This window comes from Orbicella faveolata, unplaced genomic scaffold (genome assembly GCF_042242905.1).
Source record: "Orbicella faveolata isolate gen_17 unplaced genomic scaffold, um_ofav_v1 contig_5, whole genome shotgun sequence".
Lineage (NCBI taxonomy): Eukaryota > Metazoa > Cnidaria > Anthozoa > Scleractinia > Merulinidae > Orbicella > Orbicella faveolata.
In genome coordinates, this window is record NW_028301580.1 from 1,040,423 (window position 1) to 1,063,324 (window position 22,902).

General features: G+C 38.5%; 2 protein-coding genes and 1 long non-coding RNA gene across 4 annotated transcripts; 1 reads left to right on the forward strand and 2 right to left on the reverse strand.

Annotated features, from left to right (window-relative positions):
* Positions 1–1,228: 1,228 nt before the first annotated feature.
* Positions 1,229–19,645, forward strand: LOC110060578 (calcium/calmodulin-dependent protein kinase type 1D-like). Of its 2 annotated transcripts, none has more exons than XM_089281798.1 (13): positions 1,229–1,509; positions 5,756–5,830; positions 6,033–6,164; positions 6,350–6,424; positions 8,247–8,385; positions 9,860–9,882; positions 11,481–11,584; positions 12,090–12,165; positions 13,230–13,322; positions 14,573–14,592; positions 15,558–15,636; positions 16,020–16,107; positions 16,513–19,645. In XM_089281798.1, exons 1-13 carry the CDS (start codon positions 1,430–1,432, stop codon positions 16,621–16,623), a joined length of 1,095 nt encoding a protein of 364 aa, XP_089137924.1. In that variant the 5' UTR covers positions 1,229–1,429; the 3' UTR covers positions 16,624–19,645. The 2 variants fall into 2 exon arrangements, with proteins under 2 accessions (XP_089137924.1, XP_089137925.1); XM_089281799.1 differs by lacking the exon at positions 1,229–1,509 and adding an exon at positions 5,509–5,634.
* On the reverse strand, positions 9,615–14,159 carry LOC149095675 (uncharacterized). Its single transcript, XR_016204800.1, has 2 exons — positions 13,878–14,159; positions 9,615–9,760 (listed from the first exon to the last, which is right to left on the reverse strand). It is a non-coding gene; the product is annotated as an uncharacterized LOC149095675 (long non-coding RNA).
* A 570-nt stretch (positions 19,646–20,215) lies between the features above and the next one.
* LOC110060586 (neuromedin-K receptor-like) lies at positions 20,216–21,526 on the reverse strand. Its single transcript, XM_020767374.2, has one exon. The coding sequence runs from the start codon at positions 21,524–21,526 to the stop codon at positions 20,336–20,338; it is 1,191 nt and encodes a 396-aa protein (XP_020623033.2). The 3' UTR covers positions 20,216–20,335.
* Positions 21,527–22,902: the final 1,376 nt, after the last annotated feature.

The window sequence follows — 22,902 nt, forward strand, 5'->3', positions numbered from 1 at the left end:
TAATTGCATAAACAGTTTCACTAACACTTTGGAAAAATACACGCATGAAAACAAATCAAGACAAACAACACTGTTTCCCACCCCCTCCCCACACCACCTAATCTCGTTGGGAGATCTGGGTTCTAGATAACCCACCGCTACCATCATGCGTCGTTCTGATATAAATATTTATTCAGTTTATCTCTCGTAACAGAAAGGGTTTGTTTCAGGATGTATGTCTGATGGAAAGCACTTTGAAAACGAAGTTTCTGTGATAGAAGTTACCTGTGATAAGCGTGGCAAAGACTTTTGTTGGCCTCACATACTGAGGCCTGCGAGAGGCTCTCTTCTCGCGCGTGTGTTAGCCCACGCGAAAAACACGCGAGTCTCGCAGCCAATATATTGGTGTACGAGTCATTTAGCCGGTCATCGTCCGCAAACTTTAGGTCGTTTAACGAATTTTCGAAGCTGCACTGCAAACAGAACGACTGAAATCTGGGCTAACTTTTAATCCACCGGATAAGTTGTAATCGGCTTTTCGGGATCGCAAAATGGTGTCGTAAACACGAAGGACATGAAGTAAAAAATCGAAAGTACAGGACAGAAACAAGTATCAAAACGAAGGACTGTTGCAACCCGCATGGTCAATATTACATTACGATTACGATTTAAAACGCGTTATAAACCCATTTGATTTGATATGATATCGTTACAAAACGTTTATTGTAAAATGTGGGATTTAACAGGTTTATCTTTGTACCATACTACGTGGGATATCTATTTTTTTTTTAAAGGTCTTCGCGGTTTGTGAATTCATCATTGAAAACTCAATTTCAGTTGTAAATAAATAAATAAATAAATAAATAAATGAATAAATAAATAAAATTAAAAGCGCTCATGGTTTATAACAGGGCAATGCGGGGTCTCTTTAATTGTGATCAACTGAAAAGATAACATTTAACAGTAAATTTATTTTAGTTTCTTTCATTCAAAATATGCGTATAAGCAATCTAAAGAACGATCTTGAAGCAGCGAGGTTCATTTTGCGACCAGTCAAGACTCACTGTGTCCACAAACGAGTTCTTCCACAAGGTTTCTATCAAATTTCTTATGAAAAATGAATAGAGACTGACGTCTGTAACATCCTTGGGTGGTTTATTTACACTACAGAAAGCGGCAAATTAGTTTTCCCCTGACCAGGTGCAAACTGTCCCGAACTTTGTCAAAAGGAGACCCGCGGTGCGTTGATTGCAATAAATCATGCATAGCAAATGAGATGAAGTAGTGTGAAAACAAAGCCCATCGTTGACAGGAAAAGCAAACTGTCTGCGCTGATTTGAAGCACTAAAACTTCATCTCTTTCTTCAAGCACATTTTGCATATTTTACCAAGGACTCAGGCCTGCAACCGTGCGTACAAACAAACCCATTTGAGTGTTTACAAGCGAGTTATGGCGGACGTTGAATCGTCAAGACAAGGGGAGGCCGATGTCGAAGACGGCCGTGAGGTTAAAAAACCTCGAAAGAAGCGGTAGGTACCATGTTAGCGCACCAGATTGATCTTGAGTGTTTTAATGCGCTGGTTTCTGTGATAATTACCGAAAAGAGTCATTAGTGCGTGTAGGTCAGGGTGGCTTTCCGAGATGGAAATTCGCCGGGCGCTCCTTGTATCTTTGTGAATTGTGACGGATAATTCTATTTACCAATGTTTGTACAGATTAGAAAGTAGAATATGCGATTACAAGAGGAGCATTTAGCATATTGGTTTAACTAAACTGGTGCAGATATCACGACCGCCGGTAAATGTTTTTGAAAACGAGTTGCTAAACGTTTTATTGAAATGAGACTTGTCAGGTAAAAAAAAAAAAAAATCAAATCTCGTGAGTTCAGCGAAAACGCGATGGAAATTTCAATACCACAGTCTACATTCAAAAGTCTGTTTATTATTGTGGGCTTATTGCTTTTTTTGTCTTTCAAAATTTCCCTACAATTTGTAATTTTAAGTTACGGGAATCACATGGTCTACATAATTGACCTGTCGCGCAACAGTAACTCATATTTCGATTAATAATTCGCCAGTATTTCGTATTTATTAACTACTCATGACATTTTAGCATACTGCAATATGTTTACGAGGTAAGCTTTCGAACAAAGCCTTTGTAAACACAAAGCTTACAAAGATTGCGGGATTCTCAAGTCTTCTTATCGGATGAATGTCGCCAATTTATCTTATGGAACTAAATCTCCCTTCAGCAAAGCCTTGAACAAATTCCACGGTTATCAAAGAACTTTGGGCAGAAGATAAGTCGCGTGGAACAGGTTATTTCAAATGTGTTTTAATGAACGACGCCCGAGCGACTCGGTTTTACTCGATATGCTATTGAATTTGAATAAAGTAAACAAAATTACCTTTTAGCACCCATAAACAGTTTGGGTAAACCGCAGGTAAAACAATTAATTAACAAGAAAAAGTAATCATTTTCAGCGGCTTCATCTACTCACACAATTCCCGCTTTTTATGAATCTTCCAAGATTTGTACCTTATAAATATGTGGATGAAGTCTGGATTATTGCTGACTCTTTGAATGCTTCAGGCTTGCAAAGAAACGTCATTATAAGTTTTGGCTACAAAAATTGAAAATGATAATTTAATAGGTTAATAAGTTTTCTTATAATAACACAATTGTTTAGAATCTCCCAGTGCGGTGTAAAATATTCCAGGTGAAACGAAGAATTGTAAAAATTATTTTTTTCGGTGTCGTTTGTTTGGCTTATCTTTTATAGAAAATAAATGGTAAAATTATAACTTTGAAAACCGCAGAAAAGTTATCATTTGTGGGTTATTTCCGGTTTAAGTAATCGCGCGTGAACTCGCATTTTACCCGAGGACTCTCGAGTCACGCGCGACTTGGTCAGAATGCAGCATGCACACTTGGGGTGAAGCTAGAGGGGCCGGAAGGAAGAGGGTGCTTCGGAAAGGGGAAATGGGTATTCCTTTTTTGTCTTTTTACATGGCAAAGAAGCGTGCAGATTTCTGCAAGTTTCTCCAGTTTTATTCACATTATTTACAACTTTCGAAACTAGCGAAAAACAGTTTTGTGGAGAGAGTAGCGATGTAGCTTAATTTTCTATTGGATTTAAAATTTTGTGGCTCGAGAGAGAGATCGTTTAGAGGAACCGTCAGAGCGACCGAGGATGCTGTCGTTGCCTGATCGCGCGAGAGACACGCTCGTTTTCGTGAACGCTGCAAATGACAGAAGTTCTTCTTCGATGAAATGGAGCGATTAAAGACATTACTGATGATGTTCATTGCAAGTTTGTTCTAGATTGACATTCAATTCTAGTGTCACTGATAAAGACGTTAAAGAAACAGACACCATAGTATTGAATGCTTCAAATTGATAATGGGCTAACTGTTAACCTTTTGGACTGTCGAGTGAAATTTGCATATACAATCAACAACACATGCAAGAAAGAAATTGCTAGCATTTAACCTTTACACTGATTAATTACGAGCGCGCAGACTTGCCGGCTGTTAATCACATCTAAAAATATCACCCTCGTATCAGACAAGACTGTTTTCCTATGTGAATAAAAATGACTTTCTGTCAACCGACTAAACCACATTTAGCTGAAATGGTAATTAGCCACCATATTTTAGGGCGATTTAACCTCATTCTCTTTTTCTCGTTGGCTCTCGAAACAGCAGCAATACTAAACAGAAACCATCGGATCTATTCGATTTTTTCATCAGTAGGGTATTGTGCAATAACGGCGCGTTTGTCTTGAAGATATTATATGAGCACTGACTAATTAGTCCATCATTTCGCTCCGCGTGGCGTGTGTGCGCCATTCTCGCGAATTCTGACCCAGTTATCTCTTTTTGCAAGCACCAATTGCAACTTTACCATCAGCTTTCGTGCAAGCAATCAGATACTAGAGATCTCCGATAGCATGCGTTTAGATTACATAGACAGATGAAGCGTACAAAATGAGACAGAAGAGTCTCTCCTGAAAGACAAGGATTAAGTCGCGCAAATAGAGAATGTTTCAAGCCACTGAAAACTCCTTTGGTATTCACGAGAACTTCTTTGAACAAGTGAATATTTTCCGATAGAATCTAAACCTCGAAAGTCACGGAAATGGAACTGGATAGCGCCCGAGCATTTGTGTGATTCAAAAATAAAAAAGTAATAATAATAAAATAGATCTACAATTACGTAAAGCGGCCGAGGAAATTAAATAGTAGAATTTTCTAAACCAGCGAAAGATTGCCAAGCATTCCTTCATGCATGTTGCTAAAATTAAATGCAAAAAGTCCAAATGCCCCTGGCTATTTATTGAAAATGATAGATGGCAAATATTGATTTTTTTCTTTTCTTTTCTCTTCTTCTTCTTTTTTTTTTGTTTAGCGCGGTTCAAAGCTAGCTTGCTGTCATTTTATTTAAAAATCCTCGAAACAATATATCACAAACAATGCTAGTAAAGCTTTACTTCCATTTCTTACAGATGTTCATAATTCCCAACATCATTTGCCTAATTAAACCTAAAGAAAATCAATTGATTGAAACTATTTCGAAATACAAATAAATCTATTTGTATGACGTGAACTGATAAACGCTGACGTAATGAAATTGATTATTAATAAGATCATCGACATCACGTTCGGGTCAAATATTTTATTCCTTCTTTTTTTTTGATCCCCTTCTAGCAGATATTTTCTAGTTTAGCGGTAGAACTAGAATACAACAATGCACGTGTTTTACAATTTTAATAAACTTGTTTCGAATAAACTCAATGCTAACACGATTTGACTGAAAATCTTTTTGGCGGTGTAGAAAAGCCATTTGAATGCGCGAAGCAAATAAGCCATTTCCGGTGAGAGAGTTTACTTGCTTCAAACGAAATTTGCCTATGTAACTTCTAGCATACTGCTTTTTTTTTTTCTTTTTTTTTTTCTTTAAAAAAAAAAAAAAAAAAAAAAAAACAGTCATGCAATTTCGCAGCTGTTATTACAGGACAAAAAATATCTATACCAAACAATCATACGCATACTGACAGCAGGTAATCATTGTTGGCAAATACGAGTTTAAATCGGGATCACGCATTACTTTTCATGTGCAATTTTGAGAGCATAATCGGTGGGAAAATTTTGCGCAGATTGACGGAGATCAAGGGAAATCGAGTTTTTGGACAGTACTATTTTTAAACAGAATTACCGATTTTAGCTTTAAATGTGTTGTTCTGAAAATAATTTAGCCCCGACTTATGTAATTATGCTCAATTTAGCTAATTTCTTAATTTAATTCCTCTAATATTTGAAAATTGCTGTTCATTTTACGAATATTCTGAAGTACAAGAATAAATGTTATAAACAACATTAAATATAGCACCGATAAGATGCGAAATATATAAAAAAAATATAATACACCAAAAAGGTTAAAACACGACTCCGGCTGGCAATTTGCAGTGATGCGCACAATAAATAATGACTTTTTCAATTTACATTTTATTTCTCGAATTACGTCAAAAACGCCCCGCACCCCACCCTCGATAGTACCACGCGTTCTTAACAACACATCCATGCAAGAAAGTATGCGACGGTTTTGAAGTCGAAGATTTATAATAAGTGTTGGTAAATAAGCGAAGATTCGAGGTGTGTTTGTTTAGCTTAGGTCGTGAGGCAAATGCTGCTCGTTCTTGTAGACAATCTGGCAATTCTCGCGGGCGACTTCGATGACTTGTTCTAAATGTTTTTCTAATTTCTCCTGCTCCAGAATGCCGCTGTTTGGGAAGAAAAAATTCGACGAGAAGATCACCAAGAAGTACGAATTTCGAGATGTTCTGGGGACGTAAGTAGCCTCCGAAGTTATCTTCTTTTGTGACAGATAAATTGACGTCGCTTTAAGCAACGTCGTATGACTTTACTGCGCGCCGCTTCGCATATAGTAGACCGTTTATAATAAGTTATCGGGACTCGTTTGCAGTTAATCCAAATATTTCGAGTGAACTTCGATTGTATTCCTGCTGAACCTGTAAACTTTTTCATTTCAGGGGCGCATTCTCCGAAGTTGTCATGGCCGAAGAAAAATCATCCAGGAAATTATTCGCTGTAAAATGCATCAATAAGAGAAACCTTTCGGGCAAGGAGGAAGCGGTTGAGAACGAAATCGCTATATTAAAGAAGTGAGTCAATTACTAATAAACAGTCTTTGCAATATCGTGATCAATAATAGCTATTCATTGAGCCAGGAAATATTTTCGTGTTGCACGCTTGCCCATGCGATATCGCCAAGTCTGCCTGTTGCTCGATTACATGTTCTTTGCACAGTCATATAACTGATTATTTTATACTTTTATTGTGTCCTCAGAGTGAATCATCCAAACATAATTAGACTGTGGGAAATATTCGACAACAAGACCCATCTCTATTTAGTCATGGACTTGTAAGTACAGATAAGTTTCCAAATGTGTAAACGTTCTTAAACTTCGCATCGTGTTACGTTTCGTTTGGAATAATGGGTCTTTCATGATAAAATTGGAGAAGCATTCATTCAATACTGTACCAGGGTTTAGGCAGCGTGGTGTGATAAAGTCAGTTGATTTCCTTGTCCGACTCCCGGGGCGGTTAAAAACCTGAGCGAAACAGTATGAAGGAAATTTTTTTTCTTTCTGACACCGCAGCATGTGTTCTGTTGACTCAATTCATATGATTTTTGCAGTTTCTTTATTTGCTCTGTTGTTGTGAAATTCTCGTGACAAAAAAGACAATTATGTTTTATGGATATTGCGGCATTGAAGGTGCGATCATCTCCGATTTGTCTCACTCGGATAGATATTTTTCGCACGCCAGGCCCGGTCGTATCGGATATCGAACTTTTGCAAGTAACACTATCCGCGCGGACACGCGTTCTTATGTCAATCGAACTGCACCAAAATGGTTTGAATGTGGTTACTAAAGTAAATCTGCCTTGAGATGGCTTCAGAATCTATTCATCCTTTGATGCCACTCGCTCCTTATTGTTTTCTTTTCTATGTGGAGTGAATAACTTTCAATCCCAAGGGGCCCTTGCTAATAGGCAGTTAATTTGGACCGGTGAAATTCATCATAGGTTGAGCTGTCAAAAAAAAAATAGAAAAGTAAACACACGAGTGTAGAGCGATTCCAAAGTCTGCGTCGACGCGCCATCTAAGCTTCGAAGAATTTTTGTCGGATGGAATGAATAACATTTGGACGCTAAGCCTTTATTTTTTTCACTTTGGTAAACAGATGTTTCTTCGAAATGACTACAGCACTCCTCAAAGGCAGATTAAAACATTTTCAGATAACAAATTGATAAAGAAAAACTTCGCATCTCAGCGATGTGTCTCATTCGAGCCATTGAAATATTGTGGGTTCTCTTTGCGGGGGCGAAAACAAACTAAATGCAAGATACGTCGAAATATAATACAGATTAATCCGTTCACTACGCAAGTGAAACATATTATACACTGTTGATAAGATTTGAGAATGGGTCGTAAAGACTGATTTATTGTTTTCCTTCATCTCGTCGAAAAACACTGCAACTTTTTCAGGCCAGCCTCTTCAACTGTCAACATTTCTGGGTGTTAACTCATTTAAATGCGTTACAACTTCTCTTTCAAGCATCTGTTAATAAATGATCGAATTCAACCGCGGTGTCTGCAGCTGTTCTGCGGAACTCGTTATTTTATTCAAATTTCTTGTTAATTGGACGTGTGGAGGTTCCCAAGTAATAATTGGAGAAACATGCTTAATTAAAGTTGATTGTAAAGCTCCGATCTTATGTGCAAATGGACAAACTAGGTACTGATACTTCTGATTTATTTTGAATTACGCTGAATAATTTATAAACTGCTGCCTTTAGATGTTCTGTCCTGGCCGCGTGTGACAATATCAGAAATAGTACAAAGGGGTTTCATTATTTCAGCCAAAATCGCTTGTCATAAATTATAATAATTTTGTCGGTGATGTGGGGGAGTGACTGGGGAAGGGATGGCCTGGTGGAGCTAAGGGGGAGGGGATGGTGGGATGTCACTCTGTCTCTAATTCAGACTTCCAGAAACAAAAACAAAAATAACACACACACACAAAACAAAAAACAACAAAAATAACAAAAGGAAAAAAAAAACTGGAAGAGGAGAGAGAGGAACACTTTCAACTAATTTTAGACAACCATGCCACACATAACAGGTTAGGACTTGCAGTCTCCCCACTACTTGAACACTGATATTAATTTTATATTGCAGGGTTCAAGGAGGAGAACTATTTGATAGGATAGTGGAGAAAGGGAGCTATACAGAAAAGGATGCCAGTGACCTCATAAAACAAATACTAGGAGCTGTTGATTATTTACATGGGCAAGGAATTGTGCACAGAGATTTAAAGGTATGTCGAGCATGTGCTTCAGCCTTGTTTAGTGGTGAAACAAGCAACATAAGCAACCCAGAACATTGCTAATTTATCAGTAATTTATCATAATTATCATAACTATTCATATCATAAGTTTTCATAATTAATCATCAATAATTTATTCACAGAGGGGAGGCAGGATTAGCTTTCATTTCATTTGGTCTAATTTTTCATTGCAAGAACTCTAGCATAAACCACTAGAATTTGGATGGGAATTTTGTCACTTAGTCACTTTATGCAGTGCGTGGCATTGGGAAATTAATTTTACAACTTGAAAATTATAACTTAATGTGCTTTCAAATCATATTTAGAAAATCTCCCTTTAATTAAATCTGTCAGTAATAGTAGCATTCTTATGGCAGTAGCATGTATACTGTCTCAGCTAAATCTAAATCTAAATTTGTTGGTTGTGGCTTCTTGTCCAAGTCTTTTTGTGCTCTTCTTTAGGGTAATGTTCTGCTATCATGTTTTCATAGATTTTTTACTATAGTTTAAATGAGATCAGATATAGACTCTGCAATTCTCAGCGGCAGATCTAGGGGAGGGGCCTTTATTTTGGGTGAAAAAAGAAGACATGACTGAAGGAAGAAAAGCCGGCAGGGCAAGTAAAACTAAACCGGGCCCTTCTCTTAGCTCAAAGTCTGGATCTGCCTCTGATTCTTGTGTTGCCTTGTGCATCAATTGCTGTTGTGCTAGAAGTCATTTGGCAGGGGCATTAAGTAACCATAATGATGCATTTGCATAACATATATGTACACATGCATACTTTTGGAAGTCCAGTTTTAGATGATAAGTATCCCAAATTATTAGATTTTCTGGTTTGACGGACTCTAGTCTCTCCTATAAATTAAATTCTACTATTAAATGTAAACGCAAAGGTCGACCTATAATTAAACAAGATAAGTTACTACATGTAAATACCATACTCAACATTTTCCCAAGTTTTGATTGACAAAACTGTTCCTTGAAATGAAGTACTGTGAGAAATGGCATGCCCAGGCTCCCAAAAATAGAAATTTCCTGAGGGGCATTTCACCTAACCCCCCTGATGGCTTGAACCTTCATTGCTTGATTAATGTTCTATTTGGAGTGTACTCCTGCAGTGAAAAATGTATGCTATGCCTCTGTTTAATGAACTGGAGTACATTAACATACCAGACTGTAACTTTGCTTTGCGGCACAGGAACACATGAACATTGATACACTTTGAGTCATGGATCTGTTTATTTACACAAAAGCATATTCATTTTACAAAGCAGCAATAATTGTTGTTTATCTGAATGGAAGTTAAACTTCCAGCAATTTGCATGGTGTGTATCCTGTTTATATTTGACTTCACCATATGGGGGCCCTGCAAGTATAAACATATTAGGTACACAAACTCTACATATGTTAATTTTTATTTGTGTTGAAGGGTTATCATATGACTTCTTTGTTTTATTCATTGCAGCCTGAAAATCTTCTTTATGACAGGTAAATATAACATGCCTTTATTACACACTGAGTGACCATATATATAAATTATTTAATTGGATTCCTTTCATTTCCTATAGTTGGCAGTTTGTTGATGAAATATATTGTTATGAGATAGATGTACATTTTCATCCAATATCATGAGACATTATCAAAACCTTGTGAAACTGAAGGTTTTGTGAAACAAATTATTAATAAAAAGCTATAATTTGGTCATTGGTAAATCTAATCATCACTTATAATTGATCTGATACATCATTAGTTAAAGTCAAAATTAAGCATGCTTGATGGAAACAGGAAATGACAAAATGGCGCTGTGGTTAGCTTGAATTAAGTGCCACTCCAGTTGGCTTAACTAGTGTCAGGTTAGCCTGAATGTCACTGACTTGACAGATGTTAGCCTTCAACAGGAGCCCATCACTAGGAGTATGCAACTACCCCATATTCCTGTCACAGCATTTTCACAAACGCATCTATTTTTAGTTTCAATTTACCGTGAATTTAGACCTCCACAGGAACCTCAGTGACCAATCACAAGCAGAGACTTAATTTTTAACCGACATCGTCATTTCACTGGAAGATTAAGTGGACATGTCCACCTGAGGCCGCCATTTTTTCCCTTACTGATGCGCGCTTATGTAGACTGAAACTGACCTATTGTGTGAGAAAAGAAGCCCAAAAATAGACCAGTATGGGAGTTGCACGTTCCTGGTGACGGACTCAATAATGCCTTCAATGATTACAATGGTTTACCCTTATACCCTTACAGACATGTACACCTGTATCCCACAGTGTCTCTCATCCATAGTGTCATTCCGTCATGTCATTATTTTGTGTGTTAATCTTGCACATTAAAATTATCTGTTGGGTTATGCTTTTTAAATTTTCTGCCCATTACAGTACAAAATAAGTATTTTTCTGATCACAGTGGATAGAATGATCGCAGTACTCAAAGCTAAGAGGTCTTAAAGTTAGCAGCATTTTACCAAAGTTTCCAGTGAAGAACTCCAGTATATAAAGTACAGTAAAAACCCACCTGTAGGGACCTACATTTTTTTTCAGTCTGGCAAAAAAGGTTCTTGTATTTTGGGGTAGGTATTGGCAATTTAGGCTAAGTAGGTACCTAATTAGGTTCTTAATCATGAAGGAGTTATATGAGTTGGTTACCAGAAAAATAAATAAACGTGGGTTTAATAAATCATTTGGTCTGTCAATGTGCATTATTTATTCACAACTCAGTATTATGTATTTTCTTTCAAAGTAAATTTGCAATCTGAATGTCACACTCCTAGGTTTAAATGTTTATCATAATTTGACTGTACCCATGTACATACAAGAACCTGCTTGATCTTGTTTGTCTAAACAGGTTCTTATATTGTTAGGTATTAAAATCATGGTAAATTTCTGCCAGCAGGTTCTCAAACCACTAGGTTCTTACAAGTGGGTTTTTACTGTCAGTGTTGTTGTAGGCTGGCTGGCTTACCAGCCGCTCTTTAGGAACCAGACCTGATAGAGCCACAGAAATCGAGCCTAGCATTGCTGTGACTTGGTTTATTTGTAGCAAATTATTTATACTGTATTTTTGCTCATCTAAACAGTCCTGATGAAGACTCTAAAATAATGATCAGTGATTTTGGCTTGTCTAAGACAGAGGAAGATGACAGTATGATGGCAACCGCTTGTGGGACACCTGGATATGTTGGTAGGCTCATGGAATCAAATTAATACTGCAGAATACAATGTCCAGAACATTGCGTTCTATAGATATCAGGTCTAGGGGTGATAAATGGGCCTTACAAAACTCTGGGTCTTGCAAAGATTTTGTCGAATTTCATGGGTCTCAGTCTCAGTTTTTTAGTGGTTATGTGTGTCTGGCAGTCTCGATTTTTCAACAATGCAGCTGTCTCTGGATCTTTTTTTTTTTTTTACTCTGTCTCTGGATCGTGATTTTCGCAAGGCTAAGGAAGTCGCGAAATCCCTTGGTATATTGAATTTTAATAATGCAACTTTCAAATTTCTGAGAAAAGGTTAACTAATCTTAAATTTTCCTAAATTGTCTGAACTCCACAAAAGATACCCTCACTTTTTGAAACAGCCAAATGAATTTAAAATTCCAGACTCCTTGGGATAATGAATAACTTAGTTGAAATTTTGTTGAATACATTGTTCAATATTGCAGTTAAGGAGATTTGTTTTTGTAATTCCAGCCCCTGAGGTTCTGAAACAGAAACCTTATGGAAAAGCAGTGGACTGTTGGGCAGTCGGAGTTATTTGTTACATTTTGTAAGTAATTTCTACTCAGAATCATCAATCTATCATGTTGAAACAAAGGAAATCATAGTTCCTTGATGAAGTTTGGATATATCTTAATTGGCATTAAGATTTTAATGATTTTATTTCTCCATTTTCTTCTTAGTTTTAGCTTTGATTGATAAGAATCATGTACATTGAAACACACCTCAAAGTTTGTCAAAAATTTGGTCCTGCATACTGTAGTTTGAACTCCCTTCCCAGTGTGAACTGTAAAACCAAAAAAAAATTGCAGTTTCTTTTGTCTGATGTATTACTTAAAAATGCTTCGTTCAAAGAAAAAAATAGTAATAAATTTTTAAGCCATCTGGAAATACCACCCAGTTAGGCATACAGCCGACATTCCCACGCCAGAAAACACGTTTCATGCACTGACCATGGTGTTTAGACTAATAAATTATGAAGAAGTAGCTCATTTACCATCAGTTCATTTGCAAAATAATTATTGGTTTCTTAACCATTTCTGTACCTTGCACCTTGCATGAGCCAATCACATTATTGAAAATTCAGAATAACCACTCATAAACACAGATTGAATTTTCTCTAGTTGAATCTGGAAGGCCCCTTTGGCTTTCATTGCATTCGTAGAACGCAGTCCTAATGCAGACTTCAGCCAAGTTTCATGGGACGGTTCTCCTTGGTGCGATGCGACACCGATTTAGCCGCCCTGCTGCAGGGGCGAAAATGAACTACATCATCGGCAAACCATGTGCTGCACATTTTGTTTGAGTTCCTATGGCCTACCCAAATTCATTAGCTTTACATGTACCTCTACACCTTTGTGGTGGATGAGAATGCCAACCTTGCCTAATTTATTGAATGCACTCATAATCTATAACTAGAGGTAATTGTTACTTCTAGTTTACAATCATGTATTTTATAGCTTTGGAAATTGTGTGGCTTGTCATGGGAAAATTCTGTAACTGATAATTACTGTCTTAATTTTGTCTTTCTGTTTCTTGTACAATGCATATTTTATTTTGTAAAGGGTCAGCCTTATTTTAGTTTGACTAATATTTTGTATTTTTTGCTTGTAGACTTTGTGGTTATCCTCCCTTCTATGATGATAGCGATGCAAATCTGTTTGCACAAATCATGAGGGGGGAATATGAATTTGATTCACCTTATTGGTAAGCAGTAACATTCTTGGCCACATTCACTACAGTAAAAATCCACGTGTAAGAACCTGGTGGTTTAAGAACCTACCGGCAGAAATTTTAATACCCAAAAATATAAGAACCTGTTCATAACCAAGAAAGATCAAGCAGGTTCTTGTGTGTGGGTTGCAGTTAAGATCATGATAAACATTTTATCCAAGGAGTGTGACTTGAGATTCCATCTGTATATTACAAGAAAATACACAATCCAGTTGTGAATAAATACTCCTTCATAGAAATTAACTATTTAGACTAAATTGCCAATAACTACCCCTTCCCAAAATACAAGAACCTACCTTGCCAGACTTCAAAAAATGTAGGTTCTTGCAGGCAGGTTGTTATAGTAGTGTCTGACCTGGTCACATGGGTGATTTCTCTTGTTTAGATCGACATGTTTAACTTTTGATTTTAAACTGAATTCAGATTCAGTTGGTTTTCCGAAACTGGCAAGGGACAACTGAGTAAATTGACAAAGTGCAATAACAAATCTAATTAACTTTAAAATGAGTGTAAACATAATTTTCTTACCTTCGAGAATATAATTGCGGCTGAAGACAGAAATTGCACCACACTAAAATGTTCTCCGGCTAGCTTGAATATCACTTTGGTTAGCCGAAACAGCAAACGGTTAGCCTAAATACCACTTTCGTTAGCCTGAACAGCACTCCGGTAAGCCTGAGTAGCGTTTCGGTTAGCTTAAGTTAGGGCTGATTTGGGACGTACTGTACTGGTTAGCTGCATGCGAGAATATGGTAGCCGCCATGTTGGCTTGCGTGACTCGTACCCAGTGTTTTTGACTCTTTCCTTTACACCTAGTCAACGCCCACCGCCCCATGCGCAAAGCAGCGTGGTAGGATTTTACAGAAGATCACCTGAAATGCCTCTTTAAGGACACTAAATCACGGTCCGAAGGGTTCGTTAGAATGAAAATTGGCATAGTCTGTTGTTAGCTTTTGAAGGAGGGCTAGGGCGTTTGGGGCGAATACCGTTATGGTCACGTGACCAGTTGGGGAAAAGGACTGGCTTAAGCTGTTCGAAGGCTGGATAAGGCTATCCAGTGGATAAGTGTTAACAATACAAACCACGCTATCCGCTGGAGCGATAGTGATTTATCCGGTGGATAGCGTTATCCACCTTTCGAGCAACCTGAGCCTGGTTGTTTTGTTTTGGGCCGCTTACCCTATCATGTCTTCTAATTGATTACTGGTGTATTTAATTTGCAGGGATGATATTTCAGACTCAGGTAAGTAGTTTTCAACTTGTTTTGGTCTGTTCGGGTATGATATGTTGTGTTATCAGTGTCCGAAACCAAAAAGCGTAGAGAAAAAACACGGTGATTGCTATGTCCTAGAGAAACCGAAAACAAAGCGTGGCTTCGACAGCGCATGTTGATCAATATAGTTTTCTTCGTTCTGACTAATTTATACAGCACGTTATGAACCATTTATCGACCTCAGGAATTTTCATAATCGGAACACCAACTAGTTTCCTGTCAAAATCATAATCATAATCATAATCATAATCATAATCATAATCATAATCATAATCATAATCATAATCATAATCATAAATTAGGAAAAATAAATGAGCTTTCTATGGTTTTAGATGGGACTACAATATAAAAGTGTGGGAGGCGCGGTGGCCTCATGGTTAGTGCGCTCATCTCCGGATCGAGCGGTGCGAGTTCGAGCCCTGGCCAGGGTCACTGCGTCGTGTTCTTGGGCAAGACACTTTACTCTCACAGTGCCTCTCTTCACCCAGGTGTATAAATGTGTACCGGCGAATTTAATGATGGGAGTAACCCTGCGATGGACTAACATCGCATCCTGAAGGGGAAGTAGAAATTATACTCCTGGTCACTTCATGCTACAGGAACCGGGACAAGCTCCGGCCTGATGGGTCACTTGGCTATATAAAAGTGCTGTACTATACATGTCGTCAACGTCGACGGGACGTCGTGCGATTTTTCTTTCTTTTTTTCGGACAGTTACAATCGGAGGCTAATCGGATACCTACATGTGGCAACTTCTACTTTAGCTGTTACATTAGGGGTGGCTCTCTTTTGGTACTGAAAAGAACCGTTATGGTTTCCGTGAAACGTGATCTGGACACCCATTTACCACCCCTTTACATCTTACTACGCTTGTTGCGAGGAAACGGTTTTTTTTTTCGTAGTTTGACATTGATTTTCTTTCTATTTCTTGTCAGCAAAGAATTTCATAAAGTGTTTATTACAAATTGACCCTAAACGGCGCTACACCTGCAAGCAGGCTCTCGCTCATCCATGGTATGTTCATTTAATTATACCAGTATGTCCCTTGCACGTGTTTGTGTTTCTTTACGTACTCTACAACCTTGCATTTGTTTGTCACACAACGCCTCCCCGTTGCCGGCGCCACCCATGTGGCCCAAGGGAGGGAGATGTAGTCTCCTCCGCAGCCGTTATTAGGGTCGTCACGCAAGGTTTGCAAGGGGCGCGTAAGGCGCAAAAAAAGTAACGCCGTTTTGATCCTCGCCCCAGACCTTTCGTTTCAAGAACGCACGTGTTCGCAAAACCGCGGCTGTTTTGCAGTCTACGCATCAAATGGCGGATCCGTCTGTGAGGAAGTAGGAGAAGGACGACGCGGCGGAGTGACTTTGCGTGACAACGTTTTTACCTTTCATTTGCAGGATTTCCGGTGGTATGGCCCTCCAGCGCGATATTCACGCGTCAGTTAGTGAACAAATAAAGAAGAACTTTTACAAGGCAAAGTGGAAGGTGATGTATAGAAAAGTTTTCTTAAGATTTAAGTCAAACAGAGGATGTTGGGGCCCTGTCTTTAGTAGCGAAAAGGTCGGGGGAGGGATGGGTAATTCTACCTGAGGAGAAGTTTACGATGGTATTTATGCATAGTTCCTGTAAGGCTTTTTTGAGAGTCCTTCACTCGTAACAAATAGAATGGATCGAGCAGCATAAAAACCAGGCTTGGGATAAACTAAAAAGAAAAACACACAGTACTGTCTGGCTATTTTTTTGTGACGGGCGTAATCGTGTTTTCTCCAAAAAAGTGTCGAAATACTGAGTAGAAAGTGATTACCTAGTCAGAACTCGAGCACAACTTATATATTGCAGTGTTGCAATATTACGGAATTAGGAGTTGACAAAATTTCTCTTAACTTGCAGCAAGCGTTTAACGCGACGGCAGCCATCAATCGAATGAAAAACCTTCAACTCGGATCTGGATCTGGATCTGCAAAACCTGATGAATCAAACAACAACGACAAGAATGTCTAAACCAGCTTGGTCCGAACCCACCCTAGTTCACAGGGTCTCTATTTTATCGCTCCAGAGGATGACGGGAAGAGAGAGCCTGGTAACGAGACTTTCCTGGATTCCAGGAGATCAGGGGTTTACGACCGTGTAGATATATTACAACTCCTAATTTTTTAAAGAAAAATATGGAGCTCTGCTCTTTTTGTTTAGCGATTTGTTTTAGGCACCAATTACTTGTGATAATTATAAAGAGAACGAAAACTATGTATGAGGATTAAGAGATATTTTCGCTGTAAGCTGAGCATAAAGTTCCCGATTTTGGAATTTTTATGTTTGCCTGAATAGCAATAGCTAGTAAAGTGTCCTCGCGTACAGGTGACGCGCAGCTCTAAGGTGTATATGAGAGAATTTTTTTTATTTACTTGATAGAATCCAGACGAGATCTGTTATGGAAATCGAAAACAAAAATGGATATTGTGTTTTATACGCCGCGTTTTAGCCATCTGAAAATAGGAAATTTCACCTTCGGTTGGTCAGAAACCGCGTGAGGTGGAGGCCTGGGTCTAGTTAAGCCGTGACGTCAACGGAAGAACGTAGGTCGACATATCTTTCAAGCCAAACATAAAAAATTTTAAAAAAAGAAAAAAAAATAGTGAAATGTATTAGGCATTAGACGTTCGGGGTGTAGTTCCAATAGTGGTTCAAAAATTGTAAACTTTCACGTAAGATATGGAGACCTGCGTTCTTGCTTTGATTTCACAGCCTGATTCTTAGGCCCTAGACCCCAGAGTTTCTGACCAAACTAGGAGTGAAATTTTACGTTTTCGGAGGGCTAAAACGCGGCGAAGAAAAACACCCGATGTCCATTTTTTGTCCGATTCTATATTACCGGTATGACTTCATGTAGATTCCATCAAGCAAAAAACTCTTATTTCTGTCAAATGCACTTTAAGTAGTTATGAAATTGATATAGTTTGAGATCTTCAGGTCTCGTGGCATCAGTTGGTTGTCATGGAGATACTGTTTGTTACTTAGCAACCTGAATTGTGAGCTTGGGGCTCGCGGTATGAACGGCTAACCCAGAATTAGCGTGGAATGCGAATTAGCCTGCGTGGCTTACTTTACAAACAATTAGTAATCATTTCAACATTTTGAACTTGGGACAACGTCCAGAAGTAAGTTAAAATAAGCATAGCAATGAAATCAGTGAAAACTGCTTTGAACGACAGATATTCACATCTTAATTTACTCTTAACTCCGGATTAGTATCAACGATTTAATCGGTGTTGAATAACTTGTCCCAGCTTTATAAGTTTTCAAGGAAGGCTGATTGGACACATGTTTTCATTGGAGTTAATTTTTGCTTTTCAAGCTGCAAACGCAGATATATTTTCGTTGATTACTTTCAGGGCTTAGGAACAAGACAAACTTTCGGTTGGGGAAACTCAAATTAATAAAACCAGCCGTGAAATCATAACTGAAGGGCCCAGTGACTGGAGACTTGTCATCTCCTTGACAATCCTGGAAGTGGGTTATCGTTTTGCGAACAACCTGCTCACTAATTTATGCACCGAAGACAATAAATTGCAACGTCTAATGTGACGATGGAAGTTGAAAACTGTCACGTTTTCTTGGCATCATCTTGAAAAGCTAGGCAAAGGGAGAAAGATATCAGGAGACCCAACAGCAAGCCAAAGCAAAATGAAAATAGCTAAATATCAAACGTAACAATTGGAAAAATAAGTTCCTTCGTCACACAACGCTTTGCACAAGAAGCGTGACGACGAGGTTTCAAATTTTGCGCATCGATCAGGATAACTTTAATTTTTTTCAAACTTTTTTTTGTAATATTTAACTCCACAAAGATTTAGATCCTATAGTTATGAAATACTGCTTGTATTATTTAATTTTTTCAACATATGACAGGCAATGGTTGTGCTTTTAAGACAGGCCAATGTTTGCAGATAAGTTCTTGGAGAACGTACAACTTTATAAAAGAGCTGTATGTCTCTTTGTGTAAGTGCTAAGTCACTTGTTTCGCTGTACGCAATAGCCTTCAAATGGAAGAAATCTCAAAATATTGCTACAACGGTAGGAGAACTCTAATTAGGTAATAATAATAAGGAAATAAGCAACAGGGCTGGTCAAGAAGAACTTTTCTGTTTAGTCAGGGCTTTGGTAGGGTTTTGGAGCCGGGGCAGCTCTTTCTGCCCTTCCCGCTCCTCCTACGTACTCCAAAACTATTGTCTCATTTAATTTACATGATGTTTAAAGCATCCAAAGTTGTTTACCTCAGTGATAATTACGTGTCAATCAAAAGATCACATGAAGCCAAAATGAGGTCGCACAATTCAGAATTTTCCGCCATCTTGGATCCGCCATTTTTGTTTAAAAACTGTCTTGCATGATCAAGTTTGGGAAAATCAACAAAGTTTAACTCCTATTGCTTGTATGATGTATGCAACAAAAGTCTGAGATCAGAAGTGGCAATTTAAGATCCCCCTGGCAGGCTAAATAGGTGAACATGTCTTATGCTTCTTTTCAAATTGTGGCATCCGTAACCTAACTGAATTAATTAACAGAACAATAGGTGTCCTGGCAATGGTACATCTAATAATTTTTGTATACCTTTGTTGCGTTTCGTTATATATATGAGATAATGTCATGTTTATATGACAGGTTCAAAGTCGATTACAAATAACTTACGTAATTGTTGCTGTAGTAATGACAGCCTAATTTGTACTGAAATTAATTAAGGAAATTTATAAAAAAAAAATTGAAAAATAAGAAAATGGCGGGCTGTATTAATTGCTTCACTTCTTCATTGTCGGCAAGTTTTTTTTTTTTTTTTTTTTTTGTGCGCATGCATTTTGGGTTGGACAGAAGAAAGAATCACCGCAATTTTGTGCCCAGTTCTTGGTAATAACCAAAAGTACAGATGGCAAAGTGACTCTTGAATTGTACGACAAGAAATTCTAACTGTGATTAGTTAAATCTCTTTGGACCATTTTTTGAATAAAAAATGCTGAAGTTTTACGTCTTACTTTTGCAGAAACTTTCAATTCACGTGAGTGTCGAAAGCAATTCGCATTTGCCAAAAACAATCGTGGCTCGCACACATACATTCCTATAATCATCTCAGACTGTAAGAAGTGAAAAATGTAAAACATTTTGTGTCCCGAACCTTGTAATTTGGTGCCAAAGATGTGTCGCCCGCGTCTGGCAACTTCTCGTCACTCGTCGAGTGTTGTTAGGCAGGAGGCAGTTGGTAGTTGGTTATTTTGAACAAAAGTATGTTGTTCCTCGTCAAATTAAACCTAGAATTCTTGATTTAAGTATGAGAAGAGTCCAAAGCAACTCAAGCATTATCTATTTTTGTGAGCTGCGGAGAAAAAGACTATGATCGTGTCGTTTCGGTAGGACAGCTCGGTTTGGACTGGCGCTCGTTCTGCGGGAGCAGTCACCGTATGCAAGGAATAATACGCGATAACAAATTGTGTGGACATTTTGCCGTGTAAAACGACGACCTGGTAACCTTTAGTTTACATATAAAGCTTTAACAGCTTTTTACTTAAAATTTGATATCAAATTGTTTCCGGATACTGTTCAGATATAGATACAAAGTTTGACGTTTTCTTTTTTTTAATTAATGAAGAACTTGTCAACAGTTCAAGTCCTCGTGAGTGGATTCTATCACCTCCCCTTCGTCCGGTCTAAACGGGGTTAAAGGTTTTTAACTTTCAATTTCCACATTGTTGTAGAAAGAAAACTGCACCAGAGAAATTGGAGAAGAATGTAAAGTCTGCCCCTGACTGCTTAGATCATACAGTCTTCCTCTCCGCATTGCAATTCGATCTTTGATATTCTCAACCGATTCCATTCTGTGCATGTTTATTCGAGAGTCTCTGAATCCTCGACGTTCACTTCTCTTACGAAAACGCCACATCGAAAATGTTCTGCAAGTTGCCAAGAGTGTAAAGAATTCTCCTCTAAACTTCCTGTTTAAGGCAATTTCCAGGCAAGGATTCAGAGCGCTGTTCGTATGTCCAATAAACACAATCAGCAGCGACCAATAGGAAGCCATGTTTCTCGTGAGTACTGGTTTGAAAGCTGCGCACATGTGAAAAACGTGAACAGGAAGGCAACATAGTGCAAACGTTGCTATGACGATGATGAGCATGCGGATGACGCGACGTTTTGACAGCTCAGCCGCCTGTCTGTGAATACTATGGATGTTGCCTGGAATAGTTCGAAACCACAGCTTCCGTCCAATTAGAATGTACAATGTCCCCATGAGAATAAGAGGAAAGGCGTACAAGAAAACGAACATGAAAGAAAAGTGGATTTCCATTATAATGCGATCGAGAACAATATAAACGCACTGCTTTTGACCAGCCATTTCTCTTACCCCGTACATGGCCAAGTATGGTGTCATGAAAATAACAGATGATATCCAAATGGCCATTGTGATAAATCTGGTATTTCTTATAACCACTATCCTCTTCATGGGAAATAAAATGGCGTAGAACTGGTCCAGTGAAATCGCAATCAGACTCAGAATGGAGCCCGCAATGGATATGGCATAGGCAAAGTGGACCAGCCTGCAGGAGATCTGCCCGAGCACCCCTCCAAACCATGCGTCCGCAGCGAACAGATACCGTACAGCGTACGGCATGATGAACACAGCTACCAGAAGATTGGCGGCAGCCATGTTTGCAAGCAAATGGTTGATGGTTGTTTTCATGGTTGGTCTTTTAAAAATGATGAAGATGAGCAAAATGTTAGCGCTCAACGCCACTGGGAATATAACGATGTACGCGGCTGTTAACACAGACACGGCAGCAACGTTGAACGGTAAATCAGACATTGCTCTGACTGATCGTTTACACCAAGATCTGAAAATAAAGTTGAGAAAAATTTTCATATTATTTACCGTGATCGGGGGACGCGGTGGCCTCATGGTTAGTGCGCTCGTCTCCGGATCGAGCGGTCCGGGTTCGAGCCCTAGCCGGGGACATTGTGTTGTGTTCTTGGGCAAGACACTTTACTCTCACAGTGCCTCTCTCCACCCAGGTGTATAAATGGGTACCGGCGAACTTAATGCTGGGCGTAACCCTGCGATGGACTAGCATCCCATCCAGGGGGGAGTAGAAATACTCCTAGTCGCTTCATGCTACAGAAACCGGGATAAGCTCCGGCCTGATGGGCCACTTGGCTCGTATGCAGACTTTACCTACCTTTCTTACCTACCGTGATCGAAATTAAACTGTAAAATTAATTCCAAATTGAATGATAAAAACCGTATGATTACTTACATGAAAAAATTCGCGTGAAGGAAGTGCCGGAAAATCATTCTTAATACCATTTTTCTCATTTGAGAAAACTTTTCAAAGTTTCCAGACAAAATTTTCGTTATAATTTTACGTGATATCATTGCCTTTGAAAATTTCCTATTGTCTTTCAGCCAATCATAATCCAGAATTACGATGTGTAATTTGCACTAGTGTTACACTTGAACTGCACCGCTCTCAGCCAATTAAAATCGAGTAATTTTTTTATGTATATGATAAGGTCCAATAATAATAATAATAATAATAATAATAATAATAATAATAATAATACGCGCCGTTCAGACACTAACAGTTACTGTCAAGTTACGGCCCCATGATAGTGAAGTTTTGCAATGGCGCTTACAGATTTCTTATAAACACCGGCCTGCCATTCCCCTTTAAACAACTATAGTGACGACCAGAGTAACGGCAATTAAGCCATTTGGGTTCATATGCTTAAAAGTATGAAACTGCATGCAAGAGTACTACAGACTAGCCAAACGTAATAGCCGTGATATTCTGTTGTCTGAAACAAATAATTAGCGATGGCTCAGAACTGTAGTTCCATAACTGCTGATTATACGTTCTTTAAACTGAACCGAGACAGAAGAATGGTCTCTTTTAAAATTAAATTAAGCTGGTCGGTGAGGTTAATCATGAAAAGCCCGTAGTCAGGAGATTAAATGGAAAAGAACTGAAGATTCACTTTTTGTGAAATTGGCCGCATGGCTTGATAAATATAGATCGGACTTCAGGTCTTGCTGTGCTGATAGTCTGATACTGTTGTTGCCAATAAAACCCCTCCATTCTCCTAACCAGTGTCACTCAGCCTTTACGCCAGCGACAGGTGTCTGGGGACGAGCATGAAAGTGCTCTGATTTTTCTTTCTTGTAACCAGTGCCTTTGCAAAATGTTGCGAAGTAGTTAAGGTGGCCGAACACAATTTTCCGCGCGCGCTCTTGCTAATGCC